Source organism: Tachysurus fulvidraco, chromosome 10 (assembly GCF_022655615.1).
Source record: "Tachysurus fulvidraco isolate hzauxx_2018 chromosome 10, HZAU_PFXX_2.0, whole genome shotgun sequence".
In the NCBI taxonomy this organism is placed as follows: Eukaryota; Metazoa; Chordata; class Actinopteri; order Siluriformes; family Bagridae; genus Tachysurus; species Tachysurus fulvidraco.
The window spans coordinates 10,013,229-10,027,826 of NC_062527.1; the positions used below are offsets into that span (position 1 = coordinate 10,013,229).

The window sequence follows — 14,598 nt, forward strand, 5'->3', positions numbered from 1 at the left end:
TGGATATATCTGATTAAAACTGTAAATTAGAGACCCAGAAGGAAGCTGATTCAACCAAAAGAGGAACAGACACTGTACCTAGACAGTTGGGTCAAGACCCATCATCTTGCTGAAAGAATATTATAGAATTGTTATAAGTTTTCTTTACCTTTTATATGAATTTTCTTTTTCATTTTATAGAATGATAAGTTTTTTTTACCTTTTATATGAAATAATGTAATCATTTGTATGATTAAGAAATGATATAATGTTCAATAGTATGTTCAGATATTAAAACAGAGAGTAACAGTGAAAGCTTAAAATGAAATCACAAGGTTTTGTGTCAGCAGCATAAGAACACACAATCAGCAGAAAATTGACGAACCTTCTCAGGATGTTTTTGCGAATCATGAGATCATAAGAGACGCCTGACAGGATACTGTAGATGACAGGATGCTGACAGAAGCAGAATGACATTATGGAATCATACTAATAAATGGTATAAATAGTTTTAGAACCAGTTACTGGTGTGCATTCACCTAGAGCCAAGCTCAGTGTGCTATACTTTGTTATTGCTGATAGAGGTTGAATCAGGAGAACAAATGCAGGCTTACACATGGAGTGTTTCTTGGTTTGTTCTTATCTTTGCATTTTAATTACTTCTACTTATGCTAGTATTGTTTGATTATTTGAAGGATATTTTTTTGTATTTTACTTTACATATATTACACACATTTATTTGTATTACACTTCTTTTAATAAAAACAAGGCCTCCCATTGTGAGGATCCTAAAAAGACAAGAAGGTCTAATTGTGACTCCTTCATCTAAAGATTCAAACAACAGATTAGGTAGAAGAACCTGAAGAGGATCTTTGTTAGAAGACCGAAGGACATCTGCGTTCAAGGTAAGACCAACTCTGATAGTTAATCTTGTGTTTTCAATATTAACCCGTGCAAACAAGGACACATCCTTTGTGGGTGGGTGGAAGGGTTCCTATGCACCTCGAAAACATGTCTCACTAAAGGACATGTACGTCAGTATAATTACTTCAATGTTAAATAATGAACATTTGGAACATCATAGGATAAGTTGATCATTTGCTGAATTACAATATTTCCATTTCAAAGCCCAGGTATACGTTTGAAGACATTAATAGTTATTTAAGCCACAGAAAAAGGTTCTTTAATTTCTTTAAATGTATAGATATGAACTGAATATGTGGGATGAATATGATTCCTTATCATTTCAATCATACTTTTTTCATCACTACCTTCCAACATGGAACAAACCACACAGAAGTCCTCTGCATTTCCTAGAACAGAATGATTGAAATAATGATTGTTTAAACAAAAAATCCATATAAAGTTCATCCAATTATAGTACAAAACATTTAATCTAATCATTTACTCCAATTAATGACTCAAAACTGAGCAAAATAGCATAGATTGTATGAAATTGTATGAAATTACTAGTTGCTTCTATGCTTCACCTAAATGAAAGTCATTAAATCTTAAAAGCTCAATTCATGCGTTTCGTGGATCAATATTTTTTAACTTACTTGAGTCATTATCAGTTTGGCCATAATTCAGTGCTTATTGTGTAGCCTACAGCCTAAATGTAGTCCTGATTCCTACAGGAAAGTCGAAACAGTTTTTGTGCTTGTTTCTTTCGCACTTTTATAAAACAATACAATACTACAAAATAAAAATTATGCTATTTTTGAGATAAGAAGCGCATCTAAACCATGAACCTTTTCTTCTTGGCGCGCCATTTCCTGTAGCTATAATGTATAGACAGGGAGAGGCTGCGCGTGCACAACCTTTCTCTTTGCTCTATGGAGGCGGGAGCGCGCAATGGTTCCTGCTCACACTCGATGCGCATATCTCCGGATTGCTAAGCATCACAGTGAAACGAAAATGTCTCATCTGCCGTCCAATAAGTATTGCTTCGTTTTCCAGAGTATCATAGGAGTATTAATTATGTTTTGGATTAATTCTCATTACCACCTCTAGACAAATCGCATCATATTTCATCGAGTGCTGTATTAATTTATTTCCGTACGAGGAGTCGGAATACTAGGCCACAGGTATGACAGTTTACAGACTTGCTTATAGTTTAAAATTAAATTAAAAACCAAGGACGTAAATCTAATCTAAAGTTTCTTTTGAAAGTATTTTATTTATTTTCTGTTTTTGCACAAATTGGTCTGAGTACTATGAGTACCATCCAGACTCCATTGTGCTAAAATTAGTTTATTGAATGTGACATATTTTGTCAAGTATTATGCGACTTATATTTCATGTTTATTTGCAAAAAAATCTTTGAAATTTTTTTTCCCGTTTTTTCTTTCCTTAAATTATTCTAGGCAGTGAGTTTTTGCTTAGTAGTTATGAACAGTTTTCTCAACGTCCTTCTTTGTAAATGTGTTCACTGCAGGTGTGGAAAATGGCGACTAGGTCCTTGGTGTTCCTCGCCTTGGGGACTGCAGTGATTACCTTTGCTGTGACTGTGCAGTGCTGTCCTAAAGATTGTACTTGCTCAGGTAAAAACCCTCTTCACCTAGTGGACTGTGCTTACAAAGAACTTCAACTGGTACCAGAGGGCTTGCCATCCAATGTGACCACTCTTAGCCTTTCAGCAAACAAAATCAAAGTGTTGAAATCCCAGAATTTTGTGAATGTGACCCAGACTATGTCTCTTTGGGTCGCCCACAATGAACTTGTCACCATTGAGAGAAACACACTGACACCAATGGTCCTGTTAAAGAATCTGGATGTAAGTCATAATAAAATAGTCAATTTCCCATGGGAGGACCTTTCTAACCTCACTGCCCTACAGATGCTGAAAATGAACAACAATGAGATGGTCAGTCTGCCTAAGGATGCTTTTACCAACTTGAAAGATCTGCGCTCAGTTCGCATCAACAATAACAAGTTTACTACAATTGCAAAAGGAACTTTTGATGCTCTTATCTCCATGTCACACCTACAGATTTACAACAACCCGTTCACCTGTTCTTGCAAACTGGAGTGGATGAGGGATTGGATTGCTAAATCTAAATCTATTTTGACTGAGCAGGACAGCATCTTATGTGAGATGCCTGCCCATTTAAAAGGTTTACAGGTCATTAATATGCCAAAACTAGAATGTCAGGCTCCAACTGTTACCATAACCTATCAGCCCAACATTGAAAACACAGAAATTCACGAGGGGCACACGGTCATCTTAAACTGTGAAACCAAAGGAAGCCCCAAACCTGATGTTGAGTGGGAGGTTTTTGCAGGAAACCAATTATTAACGTTCCCATTGCCTTCAGTTGTTGAAAATAGTGAGCTTCCTATTAATGGTGCACCCTCTAATACAAGATTCCTCATCTTTCAAAATGGAACTCTAATCATTCCTCGTTTGAGCAAAAAAGAAGATGGAAACTATAGCTGTGCAGCTACTAATGACATGGGAAAAGCTGAAAACAGGGTGAAAATTGCGATGACTGTTAAAACAGTGCTGGACAGAAAGGAATTTATTCACAATGAGCCTGGTCCAAAAATTTTTTTTGAGCAGCCCAAAATTATGCTAGGATTGTTTTATTATTTGAAGGATATCCTAAGGAGATCTGAAGTCCATGATCCTTACACCAATACAACATTTGTTTGACTGTATATTACAATCACACCCCCAGTGTCACCCATATGAGGATGGGTCCCCCTTGAGTCCGGTTCCTCTCAAGGTTTCTTCTTTTACCAATTTAAGGGAGTTTTTCCTTGCCACTGCTGCCTGAGTCACCTCAGACTTGCTCATAGGGGGATAAATACATACAGATTGTGAACTATATATATCTAATAATAATCTTGAATTTTTATTCTGTTAATTCTTTTTCTTTTATTATTCCTTATTTTGTTTATTATTCCTTATGTTTTCCTTCTGCTCTATGTTTATGTTCTGTAAAGCTGCTTTGAGACAATGTCTATTGTTAAAAACACTATACAAATAAACTTGAATTGAATTGAAGGATATTTTGTTTGTATTTTACTTTACATGTATTACACACATTTATTTGTATTACACTTCTTTTAATAAAAACAAGGCCTCCCATTGTGAGGATCCTAAAAAGACAAGAAGGTCTAATTGTGACTCCTTCATCTAAAGATTCAAACAACAGATTAGGTACAGTAGAAGAACCTGAAGAGGATCCTTTGTTAGAAGACCGAAGGACACCTGCGTTCAAGATAAGACCAACTCTGATAGTTGATCTTGTGTTTTCAATACTAACCCGTACAAACTAGGACACATCCTTTAGTGGGAGGGTGGAAGGGTTCCTACACACCTCGAAAACATGTGTCACTAAAGGACATGTACGTCAGTATAATTACTTCAATGTTTGATAATGAGCATTTGGAACATCATAGGATAAGTTGACCATTTGCTGAATTACAATATTTCCATTTCAAAGCCCAGGTATACGTTTGAAGACATTAATAGTTTAATATTAATATTTAAGCCACAGAAATAGGTTTCTTTAAGTACTTTAAATGTATAGATATGAACTGAATATGTGGGATGAATATGATTCCTTATCATTTCAATCATACTTTTTTCATCATTACCTTCCAACATGGAACACACCACACAGAAGTTTCTCCATTTGCTAGAACACAATGATTGAAATAATGATTGATTGAACAAAACAATCCATATAAAGTTCGTCCAATTATAGTACAAAACACTTAGATTTAAATTTAAATTTAGATTTACAAAATGAGACAATCCATTGACAAAATGACAATCCATTGTCCGGCATGTCCACAGAAACCTCTGAAGGAAACACTGCCTCTCTACCATACATTAAAAGAAATGGATAGTGCTAGGGAAAAGAGAGTCGCATCCAGATATATGTCCCAATCATTCTGCTGATCATTTACTAGCTTCTTGAGGGCTCTGAAATATAAATAATGCCATACAATCATTGAATTTTTTTTTTCATGTAATGTAATGTGCCAGAAAATATTATCATTTGTAAAGTTTACCGTTTAATGTTATCATTGGTTCTTTTCATCAGGGCCATGATAAGCTGCTGTGACACTCTTTTTAATGTTCAGCAGTTTACAAAGTGTATGGTTAATCTTTAAAAAAAAAGTGAAAACTAATTTCTAATTTTTGTACTTTAAAAAAATACTTCATTAACAAATTCTCTCCCTTGATAGCTCAGTACTCTTTTAGGACAGCCATGTCTGTATATAATAGAACAAAGTTGTTTAAAACAAGTTGGTACAGCTGCAGTTTTGGTTTTCAATGGGAAGGCTTCAACCCACTTTGAGAAGTAGTCAATGGCTACTTTACCAACCCATTATTTTGAATTTGGAGTCAAATCTGAGCAGGTTTTGTCTCTGTGACTTGTCATGTCCTTCTGGTTATGACTGTGAAGATAGACAATTGTAGATTTCCTCCCACTTGGGTAGGATGCTAATATGGAATGCACAAGCGCAGAAAGCTTGGGTAGGAAATAATGATGACTAGAATGAAATGATAGAACACCTGTCCCAAGCCCAGATAAATAGAGAGGGTTGCACCAGAAAGGGCATCCGTTGTAAACCGTGCAAAATTACTTAGATGAGGTGATAGAGAGTATTCCCAGATTTGAGTCCTTTCTTGTTTGCCATGGTGATGGACAGGCCGACAGATGAAGTCAGACAGGTGATGTTTGCAGAAACATTGTGATCTGTAGTGAGAGTGGAGAGAAAGTGGAAAAACACCTGGATTTGTGGAAGTCTGCTCTATATGTGTATGCATGAGAGGGAAGGAAGTAGAACAGTGAGGTTACAGGTGGCTGAGGTCAAGAAGTATTTGGGGTCAGCTATCCAGTGTGATGGGGAGTGTGGGAAAGAGGTGAAGAGGTGAGTGCAGGTGGGTAGGAATGGGTGCAGAAAATGTCATGAGAGTTGTGTGAGAGAAGCGTGTCGGCAAGAATCAAAAGAAAGGTTTAAAAAGAGAGACTGTTGCAGTGACTAAAAGACATGAGGCAGAGATGGAGGTAACAGAGATGAGGATGTTCTGAGATCCTCTTCAGGAGTGACAAGGAAAGACAGGATTAGGAACAAGCACATCAATGGGGACACCTCAGATTGTCTATTCTGGGGACAAGGTCAAAGAGGCTAGATTAAGATGGTTTGTCAGAGGAGAGAGAGAGTCGTTATATTGGTAGAATCATGTTGGAGATGGACCTGCCAGGTAAGAGGTCAAGAGGAAGGACAAAGAGGAGATACAGTATAATGTGTTGAAAGAGGACATGAAGTTAATTGGTGTGAGAGTAGATGCTGAAGAGAGAGTTAATTGGAAACATATGATTTGCTGTGGTGACCCTAACAGGAAAAGCTGAAATTAGAAGTATGTAGATTTATAGAAATGTAGATACAAAAGTAGAAATGTTGTTTACACATAAGTATAAATGACTATTTACTGTTGACTATATGACTATGAACTTTTATATACTGTATTTATAAAGCTGCTTTGAGACAATGTTTATTGTTAGAACATACAAATAAAATTAAATCGAATTAAGTTAGTTAAGTTACATTTTTAAGCAATGTGCAGCACATGTTCATAAGCGATTGTTATGACTGCTGTGATCAGAATTTTAAGCTTGTTTTATTAAATGTTGTGGCACACGCATGTTGATATCACATAATATCACGTGATAGTCTGTGAGACATTAGAAGTACTTACTTTTATGCCACTCATGTGCAAAATAAAACTCGAAAGGATCAGAGAAGCCAAATGAACAAATAAACAAAAACTCCCTACATAGCCTACATTTGTGTACATTTCTTGTTAAAGTGTTTTTTGACAGTGGTTTGCAAAAGAGGGTCCCATATTAAAGCCCATATTAATGTATCTAAAACAATGAATTAGGGTAGTTTAGTGTTCTGATTAGCAGGTGGATCTTAGCTGTGCACAGAGAAAGTGTTTTATACGTAGCTTAAGTCCATCACCACTAAGATAATTGTATATGTTTTTGATTTTCATAGAACGAAGTAGAGGTGTGTCAAGTGTCTGGATTCAGTACTTTTCACTCCACTTCCACTTTTCACTCCACCTTACTGGAGCAAGCATCAATATTCTCAACTATCTACTACTCTTAGTCTTGGCCTCTCTGAGAAGGGTAGGAGATCTGTAGGCCCTGCCAGTAACCCCTTAATGCATAGACTTTGCTCTTGGCATGTTCAAGGCTATTCTGCAAACCAGAGCAGGATACATTCCTGTTCTCAATGATAGATGGACATCTAGTTATCCTGCAGGCCTTCTGACCTCTGCCTCATGAGTCAACGGATTTGGAGAGACTGGACCTGGACCTTGATGATGTCATGACAGCCTTACTAACCTTTGACCAACAGCTGAAGGACTTTTCCAAGGTTCTTTATCATCAGTCAGATGTGCAGTTCTTAATGAAGTTGGAAAAATGAATGTCACTCTGGTTCCAGATGTCCTCTCACAGAACCACTTTACTTCGTAAATGAGGAAAACTGATCCATTGCCTTACCATCACACCCATTTGTGGTTTTTCAGCTTCCCATTCAAGATTTAGTTACCTCCTTGCTGTTAAAATAACCTCCACTTCTGGGAAGGTGCGCCACTAGATTTTGGATCATGGCTGTGGGGATTTGCCCATTAAGCCACAACGGCATTAGTGAGGTCAGGCAGTCAGACCGGCAAGGAGTCCTGGGGAAGAGTTTAAAGGTGTTTAATGGTATTTAGTTAAGTCAGGGCTTTGTGCAGGCCATTCAAGTTGTCCCAAGCCAACCTTGGCAAACCATAGCTTGGACCTTGTGTTGTCATTCTTATGTTAGAACAGGTTTGGGCCTCTGTGTAATTTCTAGTGCAGGGCAATCCTAAAGCTACAGCATGCAAAGACATACTATTCAATTGTGAGATTTCAAATTTTAGCAACAGTTTGGGGAAGAACCACATATGGGTGTGATTGCAAGATTTCACATACTTTTAGCAATATAGGGCAATATAATGTGGCTTAAATATTTGCCTGGTTTGTGAAGTCATAGCTCAAGTACCTGCTCATAATCTCAGAAAACTACATACAATTTTACAGCCCATACACTTAGTGTTGCACAGAATGATCTAATTTATCATTTCGAGACTACTGTGACACAGTTCCAACACAGACTAGTTATAACCTTAGGTTGAATCAAACCCCCATTAAGTAAAATGTGAAGGACCAACATATGGCTCTAATGTTCACTGCATTGAAAATATTGCCACATGACAAAATTGATAACATAGCTGCATTCCTTTATGTATGGCAGGGACTTTAACAAGCCTGTCGATACTTCAGACAGAATATGCCTCAGACAAAGTGTACAACTATATGTATGAGATCATCTCTTCTCTCAGAGATTCACATGATAATTTACAATCTTGTGTGTCTGACATGTCACTCAAAGTACAATGAGTGCAATGTAAGTCTAATAAAGCCATCTGAGTCGTGGAGGTGCTGAGATAAACAGACGGCGTAGGGTCTTTAATGGTGCATAGTACCTCTCTCCCTACTTCACATTGGATGAGGGTGCACTGGGTAGACATGAAATTTTGTAGACAGTTGGGTAAAGAACTCAAGGACTCATACGATGGACATGCGGCAGGGTCAGAGTATGCCTTATCTCAGTTAGTGTCTGCTTATCACTGAACACTGCAAATGTCATGTTTGACGGCACTCAACCACCTAATGCCCTAATTGTTCGTTGAAGTCCCACCCTTACATTCAAACTAGTGGTCCAGACACAAAGTGGTGTCAAGCTATTAAAATGTTATGTGAATTCTCGTAGCTGAGAGGTGAACCTTCTATTTAATTTTACCTGAAACATGAGTGTTTCAACATCATTGTTTTATTAATCTAAAATGTAAATTATATATAACAGTTACATGCTAATTGAGCTATTTTTTAAAGGATAATGTTTTTTAATCTCTAATGCCGAGGAAGTTGTACTTTGTCTGTTGTTTTTGTATATTATGCATTAAGAGCTACTCATTTATAGACACTATAATGGACACTGCTCTACTGAAGGAAATTTTTGCACATGCGCAAACTAGACGCTAGGTGGCAGCGCGCATGAAGCAATGAGAAGTTGTCCATCACTCAGCTTTCTGAAGCAACAGGGTGTGTTGTGAAGTCGACAGGGTTTGGTCTCGTTATTAAAACAGGACGGCACATAGTGACCTAAACCTTCACATGTTAAGACAGATTTCATGGGTGGTCGCATCATGGGTTAACTTTTCTTTTCTAATTTAATGTTTTGTTTTTAATTCAGCTAAATCCAAAAGGAATACGTTTATTTTAAAAGTACAGCCTATACATAGACTGAATCAGTAATACTTTATTAATACACCGATTACCATTTTTACAGACTCGTGTTAAGTAATGTGAGAAAATTTACTAATTGTTTAAACGAATTCTCCTTCACTAAGGTGTTAATCCAAACCAATCCAGGCGTAATCAGCAACATCTAGGTGGAGGTGAAGTATGGTTCAAGGTTTATGGTATGCAAAAATTAAACCTATGCTGTCTGACAGTCCATAAAAATACATTTTGGGTGTGTCTCAGAAAAGTCCAATTAATGACTCAAAACCGAACAAAATTGAATAGATTGTATGAAATTGTATGAAATTACTCATTATTTCTATGCTTCACCTAAATGAAAGTCATTAAATCTTAAAAGCTCAATTCATGCGATTCGTGGATCAATACTATTTAATGTACTTGAGTCATTATCAGTTTGACCATCTAATTCAGTGCTTATTGTGTACAGCCTAAATGTAGACCTGACTCCTACAGGAAAGTCGAAACAGTTTTGTGCTTGTTTCTTTCGCACTTTAATAAAATAATACAATACTACAAAATAAAAATTATACTACTGCTACTTTTGAAGCGCATCTAAACCATGAACCCTTTCTTCTTGGCGCGCCATTTCCCGTAGCTATAATGTATAGACAGGGAGAGGCTGCGCGTGCACGACCTTTCTCTTTGCTCTATGGAGGCGGGAGCGCGCAATGGTTCCTGCTCACACTCGATGCGCATGCAGAGAACTACCTCCGGATTGCTAAGCATCACAGTGAGACGAAAATGTCTCATCTGCCGTCCAATAACAAATATTGCTTCGTTTTCCAGAGTAACATAGGAGTATTAATTATGTTTTGGAGTAATTCTCATTACCACCTCTAGACAAATCGCATCATATTTCATCGAGTGCTGTATTAATTTATTTCCGTACGAGGAGTCGGAATACTCGGCCACAGGTAAGACAGTTTATAGACTTGCTTATAGCATATAATTAAATAAAAATCAAGAAAGTAAATCTAATCTAAAGTTTCTTGTGAAAGTTTTTTTTTTCGCACAAATTGGTCTGAGTACTATGAGTACTATCCAGACTCCATTGCGCTAAAATTAGTTCATTGAATGTGACATATCTTGTCAAGTATTATGTTTATTTGCAAAAGTAGAAGCAGTTAAACGTTTCTGAAAGATATTTTTTAGCACCACGGACAGCGCGCATACTGTCGCGCTTCACGCTTTTGCGCTCGATGTGAAACGAGCGCACTTAACCTGCAGACACTGTGGAATTTTCTTTTGTCTTTATCTTTACATTGTATACAGTTACATAATCATATATAACATAATTAAATATGTACTATTACATTAATTATTGAGAGAATTGAAAGAAGATGCGTTTTAATTAGGTATGTTTACATTGTGCATTTACCATTACTGTAAACCTTTGCCTCTACATAAGTATTTTGAAACTAATGTGTTCCATGTAAATATGGGGTAGCATGTGGTGCCTCACAATCTTTGAACAAAAATAACTTTAATTAAATTATTCTAGGCAGTGAGTTTTTGCTTAGTAGTTATGAACAGTTTTCTCAACGTCCTTCTTTGTAAATGTGTTCACTGCAGGTGTGGAAAATGGCGACTAGGTCCTTGGTGTTCCTCGCCTTGGGGACTGCAGTGATTACCTTTGCTGTGACTGTGCAGTGCTGTCCTAAAGATTGTACTTGCTCAGGTAAAAACCCTCTTCACCTAGTGGACTGTGCTTACAAAGAACTTCAACTGGTACCAGAGGGCTTGCCATCCAATGTGACCACTCTTAGCCTTTCAGCAAACAAAATCAAAGTGTTGAAATCCCAGAATTTTGTGAATGTGACCCAGACTATGTCTCTTTGGCTCGCCCACAATGAAATTGTCACCATTGAGAGAAACACACTGACACCAATGGTCCTGTTAAAGAATCTGGATGTAAGTCATAATAAAATAGTCAATTTCCCATGGGAGGACCTTTCTAACCTCACTGCCCTACAGATGCTGAAAATGAACAACAATGAGATGGTCAGTCTGCCTAAGGATGCTTTTACCAACTTGAAAGACCTGCGCTCAGTTCGAATCAACAATAACAAGTTTACTACAATTGCAAAAGGAACTTTTGATGCTCTTATCTCCATGTCACACCTACAGATTTACAACAACCCGTTCACCTGTTCTTGCAAATTGGAGTGGATGAGGGATTGGATTGCTAAATCTAAATCTATTTTGACTGAGCAGGACAGCATCTTATGTGAGATGCCTGCCCATTTAAAAGGTTTACAGGTCATTAATATGCCAAAACTAGAATGTCAGGCTCCAACTGTTACCATAACCTATCAGCCCAACATTGAAAACACAGAAATTCACGAGGGGCACACGGTCATCTTAAACTGTGAAACCAAAGGAAGCCCCAAACCTGATGTTGAGTGGGAGGTTTTTGCAGGAAACCAATTATTAACGTTCCCATTGCCTTCAGTTGTTGAAAATAGTGAGCTCCCTATTAATGGTGCACCCTCTAATACAAGATTCCTCATCTTTCAAAATGGAACTCTAATCATTCCTCGAATGAGCAAAAAAGAAGATGGAAACTATAGCTGTGCAGCTACTAATGACATGGGAAAAGCTGAAAACAAGGTGAAAATTGCGATGACTGTTGTCAGAAAAGTAACTACCAACTCTGTGCTGGACAGAAAAGAATTTATTGACAATAAGCCTGGTCCGAAGAACCCCAAAAACAATGTATGGCCCATTTTTGAGCAGCCCAAAATTCTTCCAACTGGAACATCCTCCATTCATATTAAAACTGAACAGGTTGATATTGATACTTTGCCATTTACCAGTAAGTGTGGAATAAGTGATGGTACACAGTATATATCCAATCATGCATTTAACCTGAGCTTGGATGACCTTAAACAGTATACCTTTGATTTTGGTGTGATAGCTTTGGAAGTGTCAGAGACTGAGGCTAAAGTCCAGCTTAATCCTCTACAGATGGCAAATGCCAAATCAAATCTTCACCTCAACCAACCCCAAGACCAGGAAACTGTGAATAAGGAAACATTCACTCTTTACCAGTCATCCTCCAAAAAATCTCCCATGGATATGTTGTATGTTTGCGTGAGCACTGGCAATGGACATTCAGTTGTTCAGTGGTCCAAGATCGAGGATGGTGTCAATACGTATCGTTTTCAAGGTCTGCGGCCAGGCACTAATTACACTCTGTGTCTTACCTATGGAGGCCAGGACTGTCAGGTTCAAGTTGTCTTTACGACAAGGAAGAAAATCCCATCATTGCTAATCATAGTGGTGGTCAGCATATTCTTGCTGGCTCTGGCCACAGTGCCTTTACTGGGAGCCACCTGTTGTCACTTGTTGTACAAGTATCAAGGGAAGACCTATAAACTGATTATGAAAACACAGAATGCAGATCAGATGGAGAAGCACATAGAAACAGATTTTGACCCAAGAGCTTCTTTTGTGGGATCTGAAAAAAACTTCAATGCAAGTGAGCTTGGAGAGGAAGATGCTGAAGCTGATGTAGAGGAAGGAGAAGGAGAAGGTGAGGAAGTGGAGGGCAGCGTTGTGACTGAGTCCATTCCTGAGTCACAGTCCAAAACACAGGAGGAGTTTGAAGTGGGCTCTGAGTATAGTGACAAGTTACCTTTAGGGGCTGAGGCAGTGAATATATCTGAGGAAATAAATGGCAATTATAAAGAGCCACGCTAAACACATTGTAAAATATTTACCTTTCGACCACATTCCAAACCAGGTTAATACTGATGAGCACATCACCTTACAATTCTAATATTCTGCATAAGGTGCGTTAACTCTAATTTACCTCAGTTATTTAGCTGTAAATGTATATATTTCATTTTGGCTCTTGGGTTTTATAAATAGCCTATATCTACAATCAAAAGGAATTTATTCCAAAACCCAGTAAACTGAATTGTACATTCAACTCAACGTTAAATCCATCAACTTAACATCCCTGCATACATGCAGGAGAGTGTGGAAAAAGTGTAGTAAAAATAAAATAAAATGTCCTTTATCTAAGGGTTTTGGTAAACGTAATGTTGTAGTCACCCTGCGCCCGGGAAGGTACAGTACAGTACATGTTCATCAGCTGCGCATAGTTCATTCTGAAAGGGAATATTTTCACTACACGGCATGTGAGAAAAAATGTAGGCTGAAAACTCAGGTCACCTTCAAGTGACATTTTGTGTATTGTGTGACTTCAGATCTCCTTTAAGGAGCGGGTGCTTAAGAAGATCTTCTCGCCTTTTTTGGACTGGTTGAACGTCTCCTTTCTCTAGTTTAAGGTTACTTGTTCGTGGCATGTCACACAAGAAGTATTTCCGAGTGTGTTTTATTAGAATATATAGAACGGTAGATATTCTCGGTGTCGATATGTGATGTAAAGCAGTAATGTGTAAAGATGTCCTCTTTTTTATATCTCAACCGTTGCATTTCACCATCAGCCTTTACGCACGTCCTGTACACTTCCGCTTAGTGAAATGTGTCGAGCTGTTCAACTGATGTTGTGAACCATCTTTTCAAAGATTTTGATATGATTTTATGTACGTGAAATTAATAAAATACTGATGAATACGTTTGGTTTACTTCTTGCGGTGGTTAAAAGGTTTCGGTTTAATTCGCACTCATTCTGTCTTCATATCAGAATATATGCACAAGGTATTTATTTATTTATTTATTTATTTATTTATTTGGAATGATAAGCAGAAAGCTGTATATGCGTTGGACTCGAGCAAAACGAGTTATTTGTCGAAATAATCATGACCTTAAACAGAAATATTACCGCACATCTTTTTAAAAAGGATTTAAAAAGTTAAACAACAGATGAAAAACATGCTTAGAAATTGAGAAATGTATTTGAACAACGTGTAAAAATTTTAATTCATTTTCTAATTGTGTTTTTTGGAACACAACGCAAACGTTTACCTGGTTTTAGTGCGTAAAATGCGCAAAGTGCGCACTAGATTCTGTTTTTTAGCGCGGTCTCAGACCATCTGTTACATGTTCCACAATTTCTTTAAGCGTTATGAAGTCTCTGTATATTTGGTAGGGGATTATGGTGTTATTTTATTATTTTTTTTATAAAGAAACGTTTGAAAGAACAAAGAAACGCAGTGCTGGTTACAGCAAGTTGCTGCACTGCGTTTCTTTGGCTCTGATCCGCGACCCGCCTGCAGTGAGGGTCAGTTATAGCACCAGTACATCACAACTATTCAAACATAAA

At 37.5% G+C, this 14,598-nt stretch overlaps 2 protein-coding genes across 2 annotated transcripts; both read left to right on the forward strand.

Annotated features, from left to right (window-relative positions):
- Positions 1–774: 774 nt before the first annotated feature.
- LOC113660232 (immunoglobulin superfamily containing leucine-rich repeat protein-like) lies at positions 775–3,685 on the forward strand. Its single transcript, XM_027173557.2, has 2 exons — positions 775–884; positions 2,417–3,685. The coding sequence occupies exon 2, from the start codon at positions 2,426–2,428 to the stop codon at positions 3,632–3,634; it is 1,209 nt and encodes a 402-aa protein (XP_027029358.1). The 5' UTR covers positions 775–884; positions 2,417–2,425; the 3' UTR covers positions 3,635–3,685.
- A 6,338-nt stretch (positions 3,686–10,023) lies between these two features.
- On the forward strand, positions 10,024–13,947 carry LOC113660231 (immunoglobulin superfamily containing leucine-rich repeat 2). Its single transcript, XM_027173556.2, has 2 exons — positions 10,024–10,279; positions 10,938–13,947. Exon 2 carries the CDS (start codon positions 10,947–10,949, stop codon positions 13,065–13,067), a length of 2,121 nt encoding a protein of 706 aa, XP_027029357.1. The 5' UTR covers positions 10,024–10,279; positions 10,938–10,946; the 3' UTR covers positions 13,068–13,947.
- Positions 13,948–14,598: the final 651 nt, after the last annotated feature.

Excerpts from the sequence above, each read along its gene's own strand:
- LOC113660232 (XM_027173557.2), top strand. The coding sequence starts at position 2,426 with ATGGCGACTAGGTCCTTGGTGTTCCTCGCCTTGGGGACTGCAGTGATT.
- LOC113660231 (XM_027173556.2), top strand. The coding sequence starts at position 10,947 with ATGGCGACTAGGTCCTTGGTGTTCCTCGCCTTGGGGACTGCAGTGATT.